Raw genomic sequence first — 22,096 nt, 5'->3', positions numbered from 1 at the left:
CTTTGGGTCATGTGTGCACCAATAGTGGGTTTTTATATATATATATATATATATATATATATATATATATATATATATATATATATATATATATATATATATATATATACACACACACATACATGTAAATGCAATATCCAGTGTTTTGGGAATGTTTTTGTACTGAAGGTAGATGTTTGAAGCAGGCATATAAAAGGTGTAAAAACTGCATATAATAGGAAAGGATGTTGAGAACTTAAGAGGTTGGAGAAGGAAAAGGTAAATGTATAAGTTAGTTAAGTCCCACTATCAGGAATAGCTATACATACAGGTCACATTTTACAATAAAAATAATGAAGTCCAAAAAGTAATAGATATCAGTCAATTAAGTAGATACATGTAATGTGTTAGCTTTAAGGTGGGGCTACATTGTGGGAAAGGAAGTAGGCTGTCCTTGCTGTGGATGTGCTGGTGGTCCTGTAAAGCAGCTGTCTTAGAACTGCCCCAAACAAGCTGCTTTGTTTCTGTTGGTTACTGATGACATTGACATTTACTTTCACATGTCTGCTCTATGCAACAGTGCCCCTCTTCAATACAAGCTTGATTGGAACCAAAGGTAGAAAATAATGGTTCCAAGCAAACCCAGGAAGGCAATGGTAACATTTTGGGAAAAAAAAGAACCAAGCCATTAGCACCAAAAATACATATCTTCCACATGATTGTCATCACAATTAAACAATTATTAATTTGTGTTTGAAAGCCATCTGTAATGCTAATTAAAGTGCAGTATATTTGAATTGTAAAATATGGATTCATTTATACATATACATATTAAAACATTTAACTTTGTAAATAAGGTTATAGAACTGCATATAATGTTTTTTTCAAGAACAATGATCTATTCTATATATTTATGAGAAAATACAGGTATAACAAAGTATGAGTCACACTTTATTCTACTGTAGCACTTCTTTGATTCTAGCATTATACTTCCAGAATGTATTTTGCTTTCTTATGTGTAATATTATACACATAGCATGGTAGTGTGATTTTACATGTGACAAGTTCCTTTGGTTCTGGCAGCGACTCCCACCCAACAAGTCACTGACCATTTCCCTTCCTAAAATGATGTATCCCTATAATAGTCCATAATATATATATATATATATATATATATATATATATATATATATATATATATATATATATATATATATATATATATATATATATATATATATATATATATCTACAAACTAAGAATGACCAGAGAAGGTCCTTATATACATACAAAAGAAAGTCTTAAGGACACATATTTCAGGCATAACATTCTGTGTCAATAATAGTTGAACATGACACTTGCTGATACTGTAGAGTCTGGACATCCAGTTTCAGAAATAGTAACATAGTAAGTTAGGTTGAAAAAAGACACACGTCCATCAAGTTCAACCTTTTAACTCTATTTTAAACTCTCTCTGTTGCAAGGATGGAACTAATTGGGCTGGATACTTTGATAAACACTGATACTTTACTTAATATACTCTCCCCATAGTCATTAATGAACAAGTTAAATAAAAGTGGACCCAATACCGAGCCCTGAGGGACCAAGTGAGATGGGGGGGGTGGGATATGAAGGATATTTACATTACAAAGAATTATTACTTGGGTATTGGAGGTATATAAGTGCTAGGACTATGGTTAGTAAAATAGTTAATACCCTGCATGGAGACTTGGCTGTGAGTGGTTGCTGCAAAATGAAATATAAGGGTAAACTATTTGGTTTTGGGTAGATAGGATGTGAGTATAAGGGAGTCGCCATCTCCTGTATTCTCAGGATTTTATTATTCTGCTTTTAACTACTCTCCCAAAAACATAATAAATAAAGATCTCTTGGTCTACATGACTTAATTAGACAAGCCACAATGGAGCTCTAGGTAGATAAGAAGCAGGCTAATTGGAAATTGGCAACAATGGTTTAAGCCAAATAATTGTTACAACTGGAGACAAAATAATTATTCTTTCAGTTATATTTACTATTTACTACTGTCTAAGATGTATCAGGCCTGGACTGGTTATCTTCGGATTCTGTCAAATGCCAGAGGGACTGCTGCAATATGCCAATATTTATTGGGTCAACCGTACTCCGTACTCCATTACAAAAAGTCAGTGGCATTACTAAAGCCTCAATAGGGCATGCTTACAGGGACTGTAAATGTAATGTATATTTCATGAAGCAGAATTTATATTGATATAACTAGAACCAGTCTACTGTAAATAAAAAAAAATCTCTGTAATGTTAATTGGGGTTTCCTGATTCCGGTGCCTGTAACACAGAATTTTACATTGTGCAGTGAATATCTTTTCAAATTAGATGATGTTTTATAGTCCTGTTTACTCTGAGGCTGAGAGCATGAAACACCGTAATAATAAGGCTTTAGAATGCTTTCCCTTACAAGAGAGTTTTATAACCATTAATGGCTAAATTTAGTTAAGTGTGAATGAAGGATTGCAAAAGTAGCCTCATTCACATATACATGCTATCAATATTGGCCTAGGCACTTGGTTGGTTACTGACAGTTTATTTAACTATAAATGAATGAGTAAAACTTCATATACAGTAGGTACTCATTTTAACTCTACTAAAAGTACATTTAAAAACAAAAATATCTTTAATGCTATTATACCATCAAGATAAACTTACCATAGCTAACTAAGCATTTTGAAAAGACTAATTTTGTTCTCTATAAATATACTATATAAGGAAATTTTGCATAAGTCATTACCCTTACTTTCACCCAATACTTCTTGGCCCAACCATTTCCTGTAATCCTGGAATAAATTAAAAACAGTAGCATTCTGGAATATTCTTGGCAATAAGTAGTATTAACCTATACTTATTATCTGCAGTAGTGTCAGAGGAAAATTGACAAATATACCTTAGTCTTTCAAAAAAACAATACATTATCTGTTATTTATGTTGACATTCATCTTGTGCTTTGCAGAGATTATGCATGATTTACATCAGTCCCTGTCCCAGAGGAGTTTACACTATAAGGTCACATTCACACACAGTAGGGTCAAACTTATCAGGTTGCTCTTAAATGAAAACTAAACCATAAATATTTATATGGCTGCAAATGCCAGATTTTATTAAATGAACTTATTGAACGAAGCCCAAAGGTTCAGCATCCCTATAGCAGTAATAATCCAGGACTTCAAATTTGTCACAGGAGTTTCTCATCTTGGATATTATTAGGCGTGTCTGTGACACGCACATGCTCAGTGTGCTGTGAACAACTGTTGAGACGCTAAGCTTAGGGGTCGTTGTAAATCATCAAGCAGAAATGACATGACTACTCACTGTTTATAACGGATGACATCACTAGTCACCATTTATAAGAATATAATTTACAAGATATTCATGGCTTTTGTGTGTTATATGTTTGTATATATATATATATAATACACAAAAGCCATGAATATCTTGTAAATTATATCCTTATAAACGGTGAGTTCTGATGTCATTTCAGTCACACGACTCATTGAAATTTCTGTATTATAATAAATAAACTACCCCTCGGAGTTCCATGACCTGTATAACAACACTCGGCCTTCGGCCTTGTGTTTTTATATGGTCATGAAACTCCTCGGTCACTTACAATACCCTTATATTTTACAAGAGGGGGTACTTTATTCACTGAATCATATATAGAGCAAAAAAAATGCACTCACGGGACTTTTTAAAGGTGCAAAGTCAAAAAATGATGTTTATTTCAGAAATAAACATCATTTTTTGACTTTGCACCTTTAAAAAGTCCTGTGAGTGTGTTTTTTTTTTGCTCTCTCTCTCTCTCTCTCTCTCTCTCTCTCTCTCTCTCTCTCTCTATATATATATATACATACATACACACACACACACACACACACACCCAGGTGAGGACTGAAACATTTAATCAATAAAGGTAAAATTTGGCTTTATAATAATGCATGTTATACATAATTTATTGTGTGTAGATACTTTTTAAAAGCAAGTATTAAGAGTCTCAGTCTATTGGAACAGAACCTGTGCTTGATAGCTGGAGAGGGATAGCTATTCCCAAGAATCACATTGTAACTGAATATATGCACGGGAAAAGACTTGTCTCATTAAGGATGATAATCTTTAAGCTACAACTTAAAGTGGGGTGTTGGTGAATGAACAGTGAGTATTTGAAAATGAGAGTATGGTAATACGTAAGAAGCGTTCAGTTTAAACAAGGTCTTGGAAAAAATATGGCCTGCATAAATTCCAGTACAGAGAGAAAAATATTTGTATGTTCCATTCATACTTCACTGATATTGATAAGCATCCCATAAAATTGCTTAATTTTTTTTTTTACAATTAAAAATCTTAAAAATGTATGACATATGATTCTTTTATTCTTTTAAAATATATTTACATTTTTAAATTTACATTGTCTAATATTTGTATAAAAATACCTGCTGTTGAATAACCAGTAGAGCAAAGATATTTGTTAAACCAGTAAAAAAATCAGTAGAAAATTTTATGTCAAATAAAGGGTAAGTTATTGACTGCTATTGATTATTTTGTGCTTATATCTAGATTTGTTTACGTATACCCTTTATTGTGTTTGGCCCTGCTTCTCCTAGTTACCGCTGACTGAATTACTAATAAGACCAGAAGTGGAGTATGAGGTAAGTTCCTACAGCAAATCTTCAGAGTTTAGTGGAATAGAGATGCGGGGGATGTGAGTTTATTTGAGCTCCTGTAATTATTCCGTCTGGGGAAAGAGTGAGGTGTCAAAGTATCAAAGTGAAATTCAAGAGAGTCTCAAGTAGACAAGACTTGAAGGGGAGATAAGGGAAGTGAAATTACTCAACTCTTTGTCATGGTAATAGTAATGAAGTTGAGCAGCAAGGGTCCAGACAATAGACCCAGTTACTGTACTATAAAACGCTTCCTGCCACTAAGGTAAGGTTCCCATGGCACCTTAAGTAAGCTGAGCAGGGAACTACAAAGCAAGGATATTTTGGCTTTATATCAGCATATCACATTATTGGTATTTGAGAGCTTATTATAAAGCAGAAATAAATTGAAATTATGTTTTTAAGAAAACTCCAACAATTCTATCTTCCTCTCTGAAGAAATCATAATGTGGTGATTGAAGCATTGGAATTTTCTTTTGTTCACAATAACTTTCTGCAAATCTTAAATTGTTGTGTGTTAAACTTAATTGAAGGAAATATGGTACCGGTACATATTTTAATTTTTTAATGATGACTTTTATGAGACAATGGCTATTTACAAATTATTTTTACCATGTGTGGGCTACAGCTGTCCTAGAATAAGATCATAGTAGTAGTAGCATTTAAAATATAAGATAAAATAATCTTAAAGGGCAGATTTATTAAGGGTTGAAGTGAAAATTCGAATTTGAGTTTATGCATTTTTTTGGTCAAAACTCTCAAATTCTAATTGTGAATTATCAAACTCGATTCAAGTTTTAATTCAAATTTTGAGATTTATCATACTTTCGCCCTTTATGAACTCCAATTTGACTATTCGCCACCTGCAACCTGCCAATTTACTGTATAAGTCAATGGGAGAGGTACAGGGATCAATTTGGCGATGTTTGCAGCATTCCTGACATTAAAGTTTTTGTCAGAGAAAAAAACTCGAATTTTCAGGTCGATTCAATTCAACCGACTTTAAAAAATTTGTTTTTAATAATAAATTTTGATTGGTCGAATTTTGAATTAATGGGAGTTTAGGGTAGTTTAAAAAATCTCACATGAATTCGAAATTGATAAATGTGCCTCTAAATATCAGTTTCCTTTTACAGAAATTACATGCTATCAGTTAGTAACCAAAAGCACAGGCTACTCATGAAAAAATATACATACATTTTCTAGTAGACTTAAGGTATGAAGGTCCAAATTACAGAAAGATCTGTTTTCTGGAAAACCACAGGTCCCAAGCATTCCTGATAACAGGTCCCATACCTGTACATAGTAATTATATGTCCCCCCTTCAGTATAAGCAGTCCAAGCTTGACTAGCTTCCCTTCATCTTCAACTTTGGCAATAGCACGCTGAGGGGTAGCTGTTTAATTCCATATATCATAGTTACTGGACTTCCTTCCTGCTATATAAAGCTTTCATTAATAATTGTAACAAAAATATCATACAAGCTGGGACATTTTTAAGGCTTACCTCTCATCTTTACATAAGCTCCCCAATTGAGAACCATGTTTGTGAGGTTTTATAACAAGTTTCTTTATTTTCATTTTCACTCCTGTTTTAGAAAACAGCCCAGAAGTTCACCAGAAATTTTAGTCCCAGGGAGTCACACATCTATAAAGAACATGTCATTCAGATGTATTCTTTGTCTCTCTGCAACATGGCCTACTCCAGAAGGTGAGCACTGCATAATAAATGCCCTGTTAATACTGCATAATCCAAAAATATATTGTGCAAAGACTACAATATGTATAATTCATTTATTGATCCTATAAGAACTATAAGTGGAATTCAATTCTAATTCTAATTTCTGGTCAAATGTAAAATTTTTAGAAAACTTGAAATCATTACATGAAGTGGAGTTATTAAAATCATTACATGGCTTGTCAGTTCTTATTGACTTGTCTAAATAACTAATGACAGGTGCATACAGATAATGTAATGCACAGAATGCACAGTACTTACACTTATCAGGAATGTAATATATGGTGACCATATAGAACTATGGCACTTACAGCAAATCCAGTGTAGGACTGGCCCACTGGCATACCAGGGAAACTCCTGGGGGGCCCAGGTGTCAGTGGGCCCTCCTGCTTCTAAACATTTAGCCTATTTCATGGCCATTTCTATGAGAACAAAGAGGCTAAATAGATTGAATAAGAGATTATAGTATGTGAAGAAAAAAATAGAGGTTGAGTGAGGAAAGGAAGAAAAATAGTACTGAGAGTGGGCACCTGATCTAAAGTTTTTCGGTGGGCCCCTGGTGTCTCAGTCTAACATTGTGCAAAACTCATATTATATATATCTTTTTTTTTTTTTTTTTTACTTCTATGAAATTTGTTCTACAAATGCCTTTTGGTTCTCTTGTTGTGACATTAAGTTCTACAGTTTACAGAGATCATTTTTCAGACATATTTATCTAATGTATCAAAGCCAAAGCTGCAGAGACTTTATATAATACCAAACTGTAACATTCCAGACCTGTAAAAGGCCACATAAAATATTTCTATAATTCTTCTGTAAAGCATTTGTCAGATGACAAATTTGAGCTGAATAATCCTACTTTTTACACCTTTGATTTCAGTATATCAAATATACTGTAAGTGCTGATAGGACTTGAGCAGTGCAGATTAGTGTTAGAAATTATGTTTTTCAGCTAATAACAACAATTCTCTTTTAAGAATTAATTTCATTGCATGTAAAAAAAGGGTTAAGGAATCTGGAGAATTTGAAATTCTGCTCAAACAAAATCAAGTTTTTTTTATTATTTGAAGACCCTTTTTCTAATTTGCACTAACATTCACATTATGATACTCACAAATGTAGTTAATGAGATGAATGTTCGGATCAGCAGTCATTTCTGAAAGTATTCAGTTATTATAAATTAGCCATGTTTTTTTTACCCCCAGAATTCCAACATCATTGCAGGCTTCCACTAAGTTGCATGCAATAAAATGTGCATAATGGATCGATACAGGTGCAAGATTGCCATGTATGCTATTTATACAGTGTTGGCTCATGTTGTCATAAACATAATATAATCACTTAGCACTAGACAGTTGCAGATACCGAGGCATCCCATTTAGAAATGGGATAAGAATTACTTGGTAACATTTTTGCAAAGACAAATTGTTAATTTTTTGAGCAATAATGAGGTTTGGAAATTTGACAATGTTAAATCAACTACAAAAACAATTACTGCCCTTTACAACTAATCTAAGTTTTTAAGTTACAAAAGATCAGTGGGGATTTTAATTGTCCTCCACCCTGCTCCATATCAGCAAGATTTGCTTTCTCTGTGTATGTTTTGTATTAATATTACAGCACAAAATTGTGTGGATATATTGGAAGAAATATTGGAGCATGTTCCATATTCTGCTAGGAGAAAGTCCTTTGGCATACAAGTGATTTATTCATGTATCTTTATATACATGTGAATCAAAATCCTGTTGTTGTTTTAAATGTAAGGGAACAACACAAGCTTTTGTTGCTCCAGGGTGTCTCTTATCACCAAAGTGAAAGCCATCAGAAAGAACAGACGGGGAAATCGCAACGGCTAGTGAAGTGTGCCATGGACAGTGTCATGTAAATGCAGATTTGTGTTCTCAATCATGTTGCTCACAGTAAAAACAATAGAGATGTAGGAATAGGAAGTTCATTTTGTTATGTTTTAGCAGCTTTCATCTCAAATGGAAGAGACCTCTGTGTATTGCTCCCTTTATTCTATATGGAGACTGGACTGATGTAGCAATAAACACCCAGCAGTAGAGTGTCTGGATAAAACCTGCCCAGGGGGGATAGAATCTGATCAATATTTGCATATTAAGTTCTTGGATCACTGAACTACCTGTTTTTACTTTTCAAAGAAATGTTTTGTTAAATAATGTGAGGTATAAACTAGTACTGTAAAATCATAAAACAAAGCCCAGAAAACGGAATGAATAATACTGTGTGTGTGAGTGTGTATGTATATATTTATGCAAGTGTGAGTTTTTATGCTTGTGTGTGTGTACATGCATCTAAGGAGTGTTTTAAAGCCTTTAAAGCGTTGGTGGACGCTGGGCAAATATCCAGGATGAGGGGGCCCCCTTATTCTAAACAGATAACTCGCAGAGACATCAACTTTCAATAAAGTAATTGTGGGTGAAGGTGCAGAGTGCATAGCATGCATTGTGTGTGGCGCCTGGTGGGACCTAATGATATCCTTGTACATGCACACAAAGCCCTGCTGATGTGACTAAATTCCCACTGTGCATGCACTGTTCTAACTTAGATGGAGAAATCTGAAAAATCTGGGGAATGGCAGAGAGGGATGGTAAGAATGTGATCATACCTAGTTATTCTTCAATTGTCCACCTGCTTTTTCAGCATTGGTGCTTTCAATCATTATGTGCATTACTCTGCAGTGCAGCGGTGAGTGTGGAAGACCACTGCACAGAGAAGGGGCGCTGTGGGGGGGACAGAAAAGTTAATAAAGACAGCAGCACAATGGGCCCCTAAAATTAGTGGCCCCTTTGTTATTTTATTAAAGTAGCCCTGTAGTGTGTTTGTGTGTTTAGCTGTATAAACACAGGCTTTATCTGGCTAGGACTGCTTTAATTAAACGGTTCTGTCTACTACTGAAACACAGATTGTGTGAGCCACTGTATCTAGTAATGAATGACTAAATAATCCTGCTGCAAATCAAATAGATTATCCCAAAACCTGAGATAAACCCTGTAATCAAATTAATTGTGTTTGTAAACCGTGTTATATATGAGAATTCATTCTTCATACAAAAACTAGATATGGCCCCTTATGTGCCCTTGCTAATCTACAGGCCACATTGTCTGCCATTTTGGTAATCAGTGACTTTCGCCCATCATTTTATATGTGGCTTTTAAAGTTAATAGTTACATAGTTAAATCAGGTTGAAAAAAGACACCTCTCCATACTTTCAAAAATATATATACCCATACCCATATCTATACTAACTATAGAGTTTAGTATCACAATAGGCTTTGATATTATGTATGTCCAGAAAATCATCCAAGCCATTCTTAAAGGCATTAACTTAATCAGCCATCACAACATCACCGATATATATATATATATATATATATATATATATATATATATATATATATATATATATATATATATATATATATACACACACACATCATAGACATGTATTAACTATTATAGTTATGTTATATTTTGAAACCATTCTTTAAGCAATTGTTGAATAATTTTGAGTACTTAATGACAAAATACAGCAACTGTTTTCTACACTGAATGTATTTCTCTGTCTCTTAATTTGCTTTTCATGGGTTGGTGCTAATCTGCACAGTCTGATGGAAAAAAGTGGCCTATTTTCTGACTTTGAAGATGAGAGCAACATTCATGATCTGGTTAGTCATCATTCTCTAAAACATCTACATAGTGTATATGGATTGTAGCTTCCAGTGTGTGATTTAGAGGCAGTTAGTAACTGTTGCATTACATTTTTCATGCTCAGTTAGGAAAGCAAAACCAACATAACGACAATGTACTCAGAATGATGCACATACTGTACATAAATGTAACTAAATGTGTAGCTTGCACAATGCTAGAACTGCACATAAGATATTTCTTGAGATGAACTCTCACATGTATGAAAAACAGACATGTAATAATATATGAATTGTGTTTTCGGTGACTGATTAATAATAATAATAATGAATAAGAATATTAAAGTCACTTAACATTTTCACTCCTACTATGAAACAATAATGAAAATATATGTGAAAGTAGCTCATATGTGTACAACTCACAGCAGTATTTCAATTCCATAATAGGAGTTCTGTTAAATCCTATAAATGATTCCTATGATACCAATGTCTACATCTTACAATGAGTTGTCCTTTATAACAGATTATAACTAAATCTCGAGTTTATGCATCAGATAACTTTACCTTGACAATCAGGCTCATTGATACAGAGAAACAGCAACAATGTAGTAAATCTCATTAGTAGCTACATGCTGTGAAGCGCTTGTATAGATGGATTTTCTAGGACACACTGACCAGCAACTAAAAGCTATCATTTTGGATAACCTTCTATATAATTTATGCAATACAATCTGCACTACAGTAAATACGGTATGTAGATATAAAGGGTCATTTACTGATCCACAGAATCCAAGTGCTAAAGCACAAAGGGGTGGATGCCTATGTGCCTCCCCCTCCTGACTCTCAAATGTAAATTGCTGACTAAAGCATCCAGCACTAAATTTATGGAAGAAGCATCAGGTCATAGGCGGGAAATGGGCAATTGTGCCTTTTTTTTTGCACACTAAATTTTTATATGTAAATAATCCTTATAGTGTAAAATAAATATTATATTAGCCCTGTTGTCTTTTATTGCAGCTGAAAAATCTGTGCCAAGGTGAGGATGAACATGCAGATGTCCTTCAGAAAAAAGTGAAAATGACCAAGTCATCTGATGGTCAGCACAAGAAAACCCTTAAATGTAAAAGAAACAGAGAAAGCAGTAAAGCCTCAGCTCTGGATGAAACAGAAGTTAAACATAACAATGATAGGTCAGTTTTTAAATAATGAAAACAAAAGATTTTGCATAGTCCTGAATAACAATTGACCAATAAATCAGCAATACGAGATAAAGTTATTTCAAATGCTATACAAAGAAAGCCTTTCATTTGTGCCACATTGGCCTCCTCAAATCTCTATAAATCCCCCAACTGGCTCCAGTCCTCTCCAATTGTACTTTTTTTTTGATAAAGCTATTGATGAGCTAATCTGACCTGAACCATTCAACATTTTTTTACTACGCAAGATTAATGTCTATGGTGCCTAACATATTAGCATGCCCAGTGAAAAATACTTTACATGTCTTTTAACATCATGGTAAATTGTGTAAATCACTTATAGTTGGAAAGGTGTGTAATGTTTTCATAATACCACAATTATTACAGGTATAGAATCTATTATCTGGAATGATTGGGGTTTCAGTCATTTGAATTACCATAATAAAAGTCTATTAAATACAATTTAAATTTTAATTAAATCCAATAGGATTATTTGGATATGAAGCTTAGTTAGGATAAAGCACAATGGACTGTTTATTATTACAGAGAAAAAGGAATTCAATAAAGTTAAGAAAAATTTAATTTTTTTAAATGGACTCTATGGACCTGTACCTTGAAAAAAGCAGCAAAATAACCAGCAGCAGCCGCCTAATCTTTTTACATGGTTTTAGATTTTTACATAGAAAACACATCTGTCTATTTTTGACTTAAATGGTTTATGCTAGTTCTGATTTGGTGTAAACACAGTAATTTTCAATGTTGCTTGGGCACTAAATAAATTACACACTTAGGGGGTTATTTATCAAGGTTCGAATTTATCTCAATATCGGCTGCTACAAATTCCGATCTAACCCGCTCGTGTTTTTAACACTTATTATTATTACGTTTTCCCGAAAATTTGCTTTGCAGGAAAAGCTCAGAATTTCACGATTTTTTCGTGAATTTTCCCCGAAAACATAGTGAAATTGCCCGACAGGTTTGAGGTTTTTATATTTGGGCTTTTTAGCCCTCTGGGTTTTTTTTTTTTTTTGGATATTAGGGAATTTCCGGTATTCGGAGTTTAGTAAATAACCCCCATGGTGATTGTATGCTGGTGAATTCTGACACTGGGATATATGTAATAAACAGCTTTACTGGGATAAATGGTGTACTGTGAACAAAAATAAAGTAAAACATTACACTAAACTAAATGCAAAAAAAAAAAGTGGAAATGTTCCCTATTTGTTTACAGTGACCTGCCCATGTCTGTGTAACACCGTTTATTTCCCCAGAGAATCTGACTTTTCTGGTTATATTGAGAAACCCAGGTCACTGACTGTACAGTTATTTATCAGCATAAGACAAGCATATCCCTCTTTTTTATTTAGTTTTGATCATTCCCTGGAGAATCAGAAAGTCATAGTACAAGAAAAGGAGCCTCTTTCCATAGAGGAAGCAAGAGCAAATTATCCTTTACTGGTAAGTTTCTGAAGACCATTTACATCGCACACTATATGGGGACATATCCGAATGGGAACATTTAATAGCAAAGAACCTTACAAATGTTTGTTGACATGTATTAGTTGCTAAAAGGGTTAATTCACTGAGCGAACACTGTCTACCATCTGGTACCCAATCCTCAAATGCACTGCTTACATACCAGCAAACGGAAAAGCAAGATCAATATTTGTTGTACTAAGTCACTAGAACATAACTCTTCCTACAACTCTTCTAGAAATAGTTTATAAAATGGTATCTTTTTGCATTTATATTCACATGTGTATGCAACTGGAGATAAAGGCTAGCCTTAGATTGTAATTCTTTCTCTTAAACACTAACACATGTTATCTTTGTTTGTGTACTCGTTTTTGTACCATTTTGTAACTATAGTGGCTGGTATTTTTATGCAAATACACTGTTATTGTGTAATTATGGTGCTACGTTTCTGCTCTCTGTTAAGCAAAACATTATTATTAGAGGAGCACCTTTTGTGCCTGACTATGCATAGTTCGATCCTACCTGGATTGAATTAAGTTAAGTAAAAATTAAACCAGGCAGGGCCTGAGACACAAGGAAGATTTTGGGCACAAACTTGAAGGTCTCACAGAGGAAAGAGTGGAGGCTGCAGTTACAGCTCGCACACTTGGCACTGCCACCCCTACCAGCTTTTCATTCTCATGTGGAGAGGAGACACAATTAAGGGTGCCTTTCCTTGGGTGAACTTGCACCTTTGTCTGGCACTGCCCATGGTAAAGTCACTGAAAATACATTTACATAAGTTAAAACTTTTTAAAACAAATATTTTCTGTTTAAATATGTTAAATATTGTTATGAAGTAAACAAAGCTGCTTTAGGGGTCAGTTCATCAGTATTGCCAGACATTTCAAACTTTAATGGAATTAATATATATATATAATATTATATATATATATATATATATATATATATATATATATATATATATATATATATATACTTGCAACTGAGTATCCGCACTCCAAGGCCAATGGCTTCTTTGAAGGGAGGGGTGCACGGTAATTTCATATACACCAATTTATTCACAGACCAGCACTCCCTATTTTAAAAGTTCAATTATTTATTGTTGCATAGTATCTGTGACCGACGTTTCGGTCCCTGTTGGGACCTTTTTCAAGGATCCCAACCAGGTCTCAAGCAATCAATTCATTAACATCTACCTGCTGCGAAATATGTAGGCGCTCTATAAATACATGTTAATAATATAGTGAATAAAGTACCCCCTTTTGTAAAATATAGGGATATTATAAGTTACCGAGGAGTTTCATGACCATATAAAAACACGAGGCCGAAGGCCGAGTGTTTTTATACAGGTCATGGAACTCCGAGGTAACTTCTAATATCCTCATATTTTACAACTGGGGGTACTTTATTTATTATAATACACAAATTTCAATGAGCCATGTGACAGAAATGACATCAGAACTCACCGTTTATAACTGATGACATCAGAACTCACCGTTTATAAGGATATAATTTACAGGATATTCATGGCTTTTGTGTATTATAATAAAATACAGAGCCCCATTTGTGTTTTACCTTCCTCATACAGACTAAAAAAAAGAATTTGGTATATGTTTATGCTACAGGGCAGGAGGCTTAGTCAACTCATAATCTGTAATGCTTTCTTTTTTAGGAAGCAAAAACAATTAAGTACTGGACAAATTACATCTACTCTTAAAAAGCTCCAGATGGAATTATTTAATAGTTTTTGCCATCTGTTGTGGGGTCATATGGCAGGATACCTGTGAACTGGATGAATTACAATCTGGTATGAGCTATATTGAAGTTTATCAGATATGAAGGCATTTCAAATAATTTCCCTATTTTAAATACATTTATTTCTATTTCATTTGCATCATGCACTGCTGATATGTGAATGTGCAATGTAATGTTACTTAAAATATCCAGTTTTGTAAATATTAAACATTGTAATAATACTGCAGTGTTGATTTCTTTGCTTTTTTTTATTTCTACCACTTGGCTTATAAGAACCAGTACAAAAAAAACCCCAAAAAATAACCACACAGTAACAGTGTACCACAAGGATAAGGCCAGTGGCATATTATGCTGATCCTTCCCAGACTTGTCTTGTGTGTGACAAAAATAATGTGATCCACCTGTCACTGCACACACAGGCCAGTTTCATCCATTTTATACCCCAAATCCGATCTATCAATTGCCCAAACAACCTTTACCCAGACTATCATGTGTAAGGGAAATTGGTCTTATGTCTATGGTACACAGGTCGTTTTGATTCTAATAGTCCTCTCAGGGAGGATTGTGGTGAACAAGACACCCAGGAGAGTAACTAGCTGGGTAGTGTCAGCCAAAGCCACCCTACTCCGCCTGAATGGTTTTGCGACAGCAGCCCCCCACATCACTCACATGAGGGCTGCACCACATACGAGACACATAACTGACACATACATTTCTTAGGGGAAGGAAATTGCACCCCCCTGCTATACTGAGCCCTATGCATTTGGCTTGTCTGCCTACCCTCAGTTTCAGCCATAATTATTCTGGAAACCATAAGCCTATAGTGCTTCATTATAAATAAAATTGATATCTCTGACATAAATCTTGGGTGAACAGTTACTTTGAAAGAGAAGAGATTTATCTTTATCTAAAGTTAAAGTTGAAGATCATCTTAAAATAAATGTGTATGATGCTAAATCTGTCCATACATGGGACAATAACAGATGCCAACTCCTCCCATTTGGGCACCATAGGAGCTATTGGGGAAACCCACTGACCTATAACAGGAGTACAGTTAAGCTGGCCATAGACGCAAAGATCCGATCATACGAATCATCGTACAATCAGACTTCCCCATCTCCCGACCTGCCATTAACCATTGAGATCAAATAAAGTACAAAAGAACAGATCAGCCAATGTTCTGTCCCTGACAGCAATCGTACGAAAGTTATGTCCGACCAAAGCTAGTGACAGTCTCCCTCTGAAAATCATACGATCAGCAATACATGCAGAGATATTCGGCAGCCTACAGAAATCTTTTAACCTGTCCGATCGACCAAACGACCGATCTCCGCCGGACGAAAAATGACGGGACTCTCCACACACTGCCCGAAAATCGTACAAATCGAGGATTCGTACGATTTTTGGACCATGTGGAGAGTCCCAACATTTTTGTCTTTGCGTCTATGGCCAGCTTTAGACCTATGGGCACGTCAGGAAAACCACCCCAACCCAGCGAATAATGACTGATAATTGTCCTTTTGGAAACATACCACAGGATCAGACTAATGCATCTTTAACACCTTTCATTTGAAATGACATGCTACAAATACATATTAGAAAAATAATCAAAGATAGAAATGTTGGTTTTCTTTATGGTTTTTGTTTATCTGATACAATATGATTTATTTACAAAAATAAGGATAATATGACATACAATTAATGGCATCAATGTATACTATGAAAGAGACACACTAGTCACAAGGTCAAAGTGACTAACGCTGGCGACTTTTCACTCTGGCAAATGGACGTTACTCTGCAAATTCACTAAAATGCGGATTTTACTGAACATTACCTCTTTCGCCCAGACTTGCCTTCGCCAGCTCAGACCAGGAGATGTGCAATGGAGTGCAATCTTCAGTTACTTACATCATATTCTGTAAGGTGGAAAAACTTCTAAGTTCAAAAAACGCTGGAGTCTTTTCCTTTTTTCAGGGTGATAGGCTGCAAAAGTCCTAAAAAAATATTTTTGTGTAATCGGTGTACCCCATACATTTTCTAACATATGGGAACATTATTTTACAGTGGGCTCATGTGTAGGGCATTAAACCAACTCTGTTGACTTTATTAAGGTTCCCTGGACATGTCTAGTTATCAGTGTCAATGTAATGTATTAGATGAAACATGTAACATAAAGAGGTCCATTCCACTTTAAATTTTCCGCCGTATGCAAATTAGCCTAGGCAAAAATTTGCCAGAGTCCGTCGGCCTGGACGAAACTTTTTGCATTTTAGTAAATTAGCGTTGTCCCAGCGAATTTTCGCCTGGCGAAGTGTTGTGATGGGTGCGAAGCCATCGTTGGCTAATTTTCGCCGCTTAGTAAATTTACCCCTTAGTGTGTATCAATTTCAAAAGCAATGCTTTTTTGTGCACTTGATGTAACTTTAAATTATCCAATAAATAAAAAGTAACAAAAAAAATGGCAGCTTATCTGACTAAAAACCAAATATGTACAGCGAAGGTTTGAAAATCCCAGGGTCACATAGGCACATTGATGGGGACCCTGACAATGGGTCTCCAACCTGGGCCAATGATCATATCAGCCCTGTTTGGACTTGCTTGTACGTGGTCAAATTGACCAGAGGTCTGCTCATTTAGCAACCTTGCCAAACAAGTGGATCTCACTGTGTATGACCAGCTTAAGATAAATTGCAATTTAAATTAATGTTATGACTTTTGAATTATTGAACAGGTATGGGACCTGTTATCCAGAATGCTCAAGAGGATCCCCATACCTTAAATCTACTTAAACGAATTTTAAATATTAAATAAACCCAATATCTTAGTTGGGCTCAAGTGCAAAGTACTGTTTTATTTTTACAGAGAAAAGAGAAATACTTTTTTAAATTTGAGTTATTTAATTATAATGAAGTCAATGGGAGACAGCTTTCCTGTAATTCCTTCTGGATAACAGGTTTCCTGTACTACATTTTTCTGTTTCACTGACTTAAGGTGGCCATACATGGGCAGATTAAAGCTGCCAATATCGGTCCTTGAGACTGATGTGTGGTGGCTTCCAACTGGTCTCCCCGATCAATATCAGGCCAAAAATTGTCCTGATGTAGATCGGGCAATTTTGATTTTTCCTGCGATCACTGACAGCATTGGCTAATTGATGTGCTTCTAATATCCATCAGCAACCATTCTCTTCATTGTAATCCGTTCAAATTAACCCGATATTGCCCTGCCGTGGGTGGTCATATCGGGGAAATTCCGCTCGTTTGGCGAGTTGCCGAACAAACGGATTTTATCATGTATAGACACCTTCATTTTCAGTTTTTGGCCTGGTACATTTTAAAACTGACTGCTGTCTATGAGGTAGGCTGTTCACCAAGATCACAAATATGATGGTAACAACAGTAGAGGTAAATTTTTTATAATATTTTTGGACTACGCTACTCATGGATTGAAAAATGCAGCCCTGGTGAGTCCCAAAGGTCTACTACACCAAAAATAAACAAACCAATGCTTGAGAGGAACAAAATGCACTGTGTTTTAAAAGAAAAAAATTGCAAGTGATCAGAGAATCAGCTATGGAGAATCCATAGCACACAAAGGATGTAGTAAATGTAGTAAAATTCATAAATGGGAAAAATAGCATAAAAAACCTAAATAAAATAACATTTCGCAATGTAACATTTTTTATTGGACAGATATTACATTTTAATTAAGAATAGTGGCATAGGTGGCTTTTTTTTACAAAAATAAGGACTGCTTTTTACACACAAATAAGGACTGCTTTTTACACAAAGAAAGAATGATTACACATATACAGAGCACTTTAGAAAGTTTTAGAAACGTTAAATTTTTTTTCTGATGTCAGTGCAGGAGAACAAAGAGAAACTTGGGACATTTCCATAAGAAACCTGGGACTGAGGGCTGAGCTGTCAAAATCTGGACTGTCCTGCAGAAAATAGGACAGTTGGGAGGTATGCAGTACAGGTATGGAACCTGTTATCCAGAATGCTTGGGACCTGGGGTTTTCTGGTGTACTAGAAAATATTGTAAACATTAAATAAACCCAAAAAGCTGTTTTTGCTTCCAATAAGCATTGATTATATCTTAGTTTGGATCAAGTACAAGTTACTGTTTTATTATTAACAGGGAATTAGGAGATCATTTTATAATGATTATAATAATTCTAATGGAGTCTATGGGAAATGGTCTTTCCTTAATTCTGAGCTTTCCCGATAACTGGTTTCTGGATAATGGATTCCATACAACTGTCTCAGCCAGTTTAATTATATTTTTCTGACTTCCACTCCAATTTTAGGCAGTGAGGATACGATGAGATAAATGCTTCATTCTTGATATTACCTTTATAAATATTTTCTTTCACAGTGCCATTGTAACTCTCAGCTGCTAATATAGATACAGTGCTGAACCAGTATCTAGTAACAACTAATGCTGATTGATTATGGTGCAATTAAATGAAAGCAAACATGCTCCATTATACATCTAAGGAGAGGAACGAGGCAAGGCTGCCCCCTGTCACTGGTACTTTTTGCCCTTGCAGTGGAACCCTTAGCCAGACTTATTGATCAACATTCTCAAATTCATAAGCAATATAAGGTTTGTTTTTTTGCTGATAATTTTTACACTTACAAAACCCCTCCCCTTGTTACCACAAACTTACTTGAACAGTTCGCTCAGATTTCAGACCTTTCAGTTAAAAATTCCAAATCAGAAGCATTGAGATTAAATTTACCAGCTCATGAGATGAAATTTATTCAGCTTAATTTTGAATATTCATGGAAAACTTCACATCTGAAATATCTAGGCATATATTTTACATAGTAACATAGTAACATAGTAAGTAAGGTTGAAAAAAGACACATGTCCATCGAGTTCAACCTTTTTTTTTGTTTTTTTGTTTATTAACTACCTATCTGCCAGTTGATCCAGAGGAAGGCAAAAAACCCATCTGAAGCCTCTCCAATTTGCCTTAGAGGGGGAAAAATTCCTTCCTGACTCCAAAATGGCAATCGGACTAGTCCCTGGATCAACTTGGACTATGAGCTATTTCCCATAACCCTGTATTCCCTCACTTGCTAAAAAGCCATCCAACCCCTTCTTAAAGCTATCTAATGTATCAGCCTGTGCAACTGATTCAGGGAGAGAATTCCACATCTTCACAGCTCTCACTGTAAAAAACCCCTTCCGAATATTTAGGCGGAACCTCTTTTCTTCTAATCGGAATGGGTGACCTCGTGTCAGCTGGAAAGACCTACTGGTAAATAAAGCATTAGAGAGATTGTTATATGATCCCCTTATATATTTATACATAGTCATCATATCACCCCTTAAGCGCCTCTTCTCCAGCGTGAACATCCCCAATTTGGCCAGTCTTTCCTCATAGCTAAGATTTTCAATACCTTTTACCAGCTTAGTTGCCCTTCTCTGTACCCTCTCTAATACAATAATGTCCTGTTTGAGTGATGGAGACCAAAACTGTACGGCATATTCTAGATGGGGCCTTACAAGTGCTCTATACAGTGGAAGAATGACCCCCTCCTCCCGTGACTCTATGCCCCTTTTAATACAGCTCAAGACCTTATTTGCCCTTGATGCTGCTGCCTGGCATTGCTTGCTACAGCCAAGTTTATCATCTACAAGGACTCCAAGGTCCTTTTCCATAAAGGATTTGCCTAGTGCAGTCCCATTAAGGGTATAAGTGGCTTGGATATTTTTACATCCCAGGTGCAGGACTTTACATTTATCAACATTGAATCTCATTTGCCACTTAGCTGCCCAGATTGCCAGTTTGTCAAGATCCTGTTGCAAGGATGCCACATCCTGGATGGAATTAATTGGGCTGGATAATTTTGTGTCATCTGCAAACACTGATACATTACTTACAACACCCTCCCCTAAGTCATTAATGAACAAGTTAAATAAAAGTGGACCCAATACTGAGCCCTGGGGGACCCCACTAAGAACCTTACTCCAAGTAGAGAATGTCCCATTAACAACCACCCTCTGTACCCGATCCTGTAGCCAGTTTCCTATCCATGTGCAAACGACTTCATTAAGCCCAACAGACCTTAGTTTAGAAAGCAGTCGTTTGTGGGGCACAGTATCAAACGCTTTGGCAAAATCCAAATAGATCACATCTACTGCCCCCCCACTATCCAGAATCTTACTTACCACAACATAAAATGCAATCAAATTCGTCTGACATGACCTATCCTTCATAAAGCCATGCTGATTGTTGCTCATAATGCCATTCATTAGGACAAAATTTTGAATGTGATCCCTTAACAAGCCTTCAAATAATTTGCCCACCACAGATGTCAAGCTTACTGGCCTATAATTGCCAGGCTGAGATCGTAATCCCTTTTTAAATATTGGAATAACATCAGCTTTTCTCCAATCCATAGGCACCATACCAGATGACAGTGAATCTGAGAAAATCAGAAATAAGGGCTGGTCTAAAACTGAACTAAGCTCTCTTAGAACCCGGGGGTGTATGCCATCAGGCCCTGGAGCCTTGTTTACATTAATTTGTATTAAAGCTTTTTGAATCATATCCTGAGTCAGCCACTGACTAGATTTAGCTGAACCATTCGTGCAGTTATTAAGCGAGCCTGTAAACCCAGACTCCTCTATTGTATACACTGAAGAAAAGAACTGATTTAACACATTTGCCTTATCTGTATCTGTTACAACCATACTGGTACCATTATTTAATGGAGCAACACTCTCAACCTGCATCTTTTTACTATTAATATATTTAAAAAACTTTTTAGGGTTAGTTTTCACCTCCACCGCAATTAACTCTTCATTTCTTTTCTTAGCCTTCCGGATTGCTGATTTACAACATTTATTACAGTGTTTATATTCATTAAATGCAGCTTCTGTCCCTACAGATTTGTAGTTTTTAAATGCCTTTCTCTTCTTTCCCATTAACATCTTTACCTCTGTATTAAGCCACACAGGATGATTCTTAGAGCTTCTACGTTTAGTCCTTAAGGGAATAAATTGAGAACAGTAATGATTTAATATCATTTTAAAGGACAACCATTTCTGTTCTGTGTTTTTAGCTGAAAACCTAATGCCCCAATCAATGCTCTGTAGGGCAGCCCTCAAGGCACTAAAATTAGCTTTGGCAAAATTCATGGTTTTTGTTGCCCCAGTATATTTTTGTTTTTTGCACCAGACATTAAAAGATATAACATTATGGTCACTATTACCCAGGGGTTCAATGACTTGCACATTTGCTATAAGTTCTGGGTCATTTGAGATCACTAAATCAAGAATAGCATTTTTTCTGGTTGGCTCCTCAACAACCTGTGCTAAAAAATTGTCGTGCAATAAGTTTATAAACTTGTTCCCATTAACTGATCTAGCAGTACCGTTGCTCCAGTCAATATCTGGGTAATTAAAATCCCCCATTATCATTACTTTACCTAAACTAGCAGCCTTTTCTATTTGCATTAGGAGCTTTGTCTCTTCCTCCTCACTTACATTAGGGGGTCTATAGCATACTCCTACAATTAATTTGCTGGATTCTTTACAATTGGTGAAGAACTCCAC

At 35.4% G+C, this 22,096-nt stretch overlaps 1 protein-coding gene across 2 annotated transcripts in view; it reads left to right on the top strand.

The window, feature by feature from the left end:
• LOC108717872 overlaps window positions 1-14,742 on the top strand; it is an 80,472-nt gene extending 65,730 nt beyond the window's left edge. For both annotated transcript variants that reach the window (XM_018265288.2, XM_018265289.2), the window contains 6 exons: window positions 4,630-4,674; window positions 6,284-6,396; window positions 10,052-10,112; window positions 11,109-11,281; window positions 12,655-12,745; window positions 14,439-14,742. In XM_018265288.2, coding sequence (XP_018120777.1) covers window positions 4,630-4,674; window positions 6,284-6,396; window positions 10,052-10,112; window positions 11,109-11,281; window positions 12,655-12,745; window positions 14,439-14,483 — 528 coding nt within the window. In that variant the 3' untranslated portion in view covers window positions 14,484-14,742. The remainder of the gene's footprint in view (window positions 1-4,629; window positions 4,675-6,283; window positions 6,397-10,051; window positions 10,113-11,108; window positions 11,282-12,654; window positions 12,746-14,438) is intronic.
• The last annotated feature ends 7,354 nt before the right edge of the window (window positions 14,743-22,096 follow it).

The sequence above is a fragment of the Xenopus laevis genome, chromosome 5S (genome assembly GCF_017654675.1).
Source record: "Xenopus laevis strain J_2021 chromosome 5S, Xenopus_laevis_v10.1, whole genome shotgun sequence".
NCBI lineage: Eukaryota > Metazoa > Chordata > Amphibia > Anura > Pipidae > Xenopus > Xenopus laevis.
Note: the sequence above shows the minus strand (reverse complement) of the source record. Positions and strands in the feature narration are given on the sequence as shown.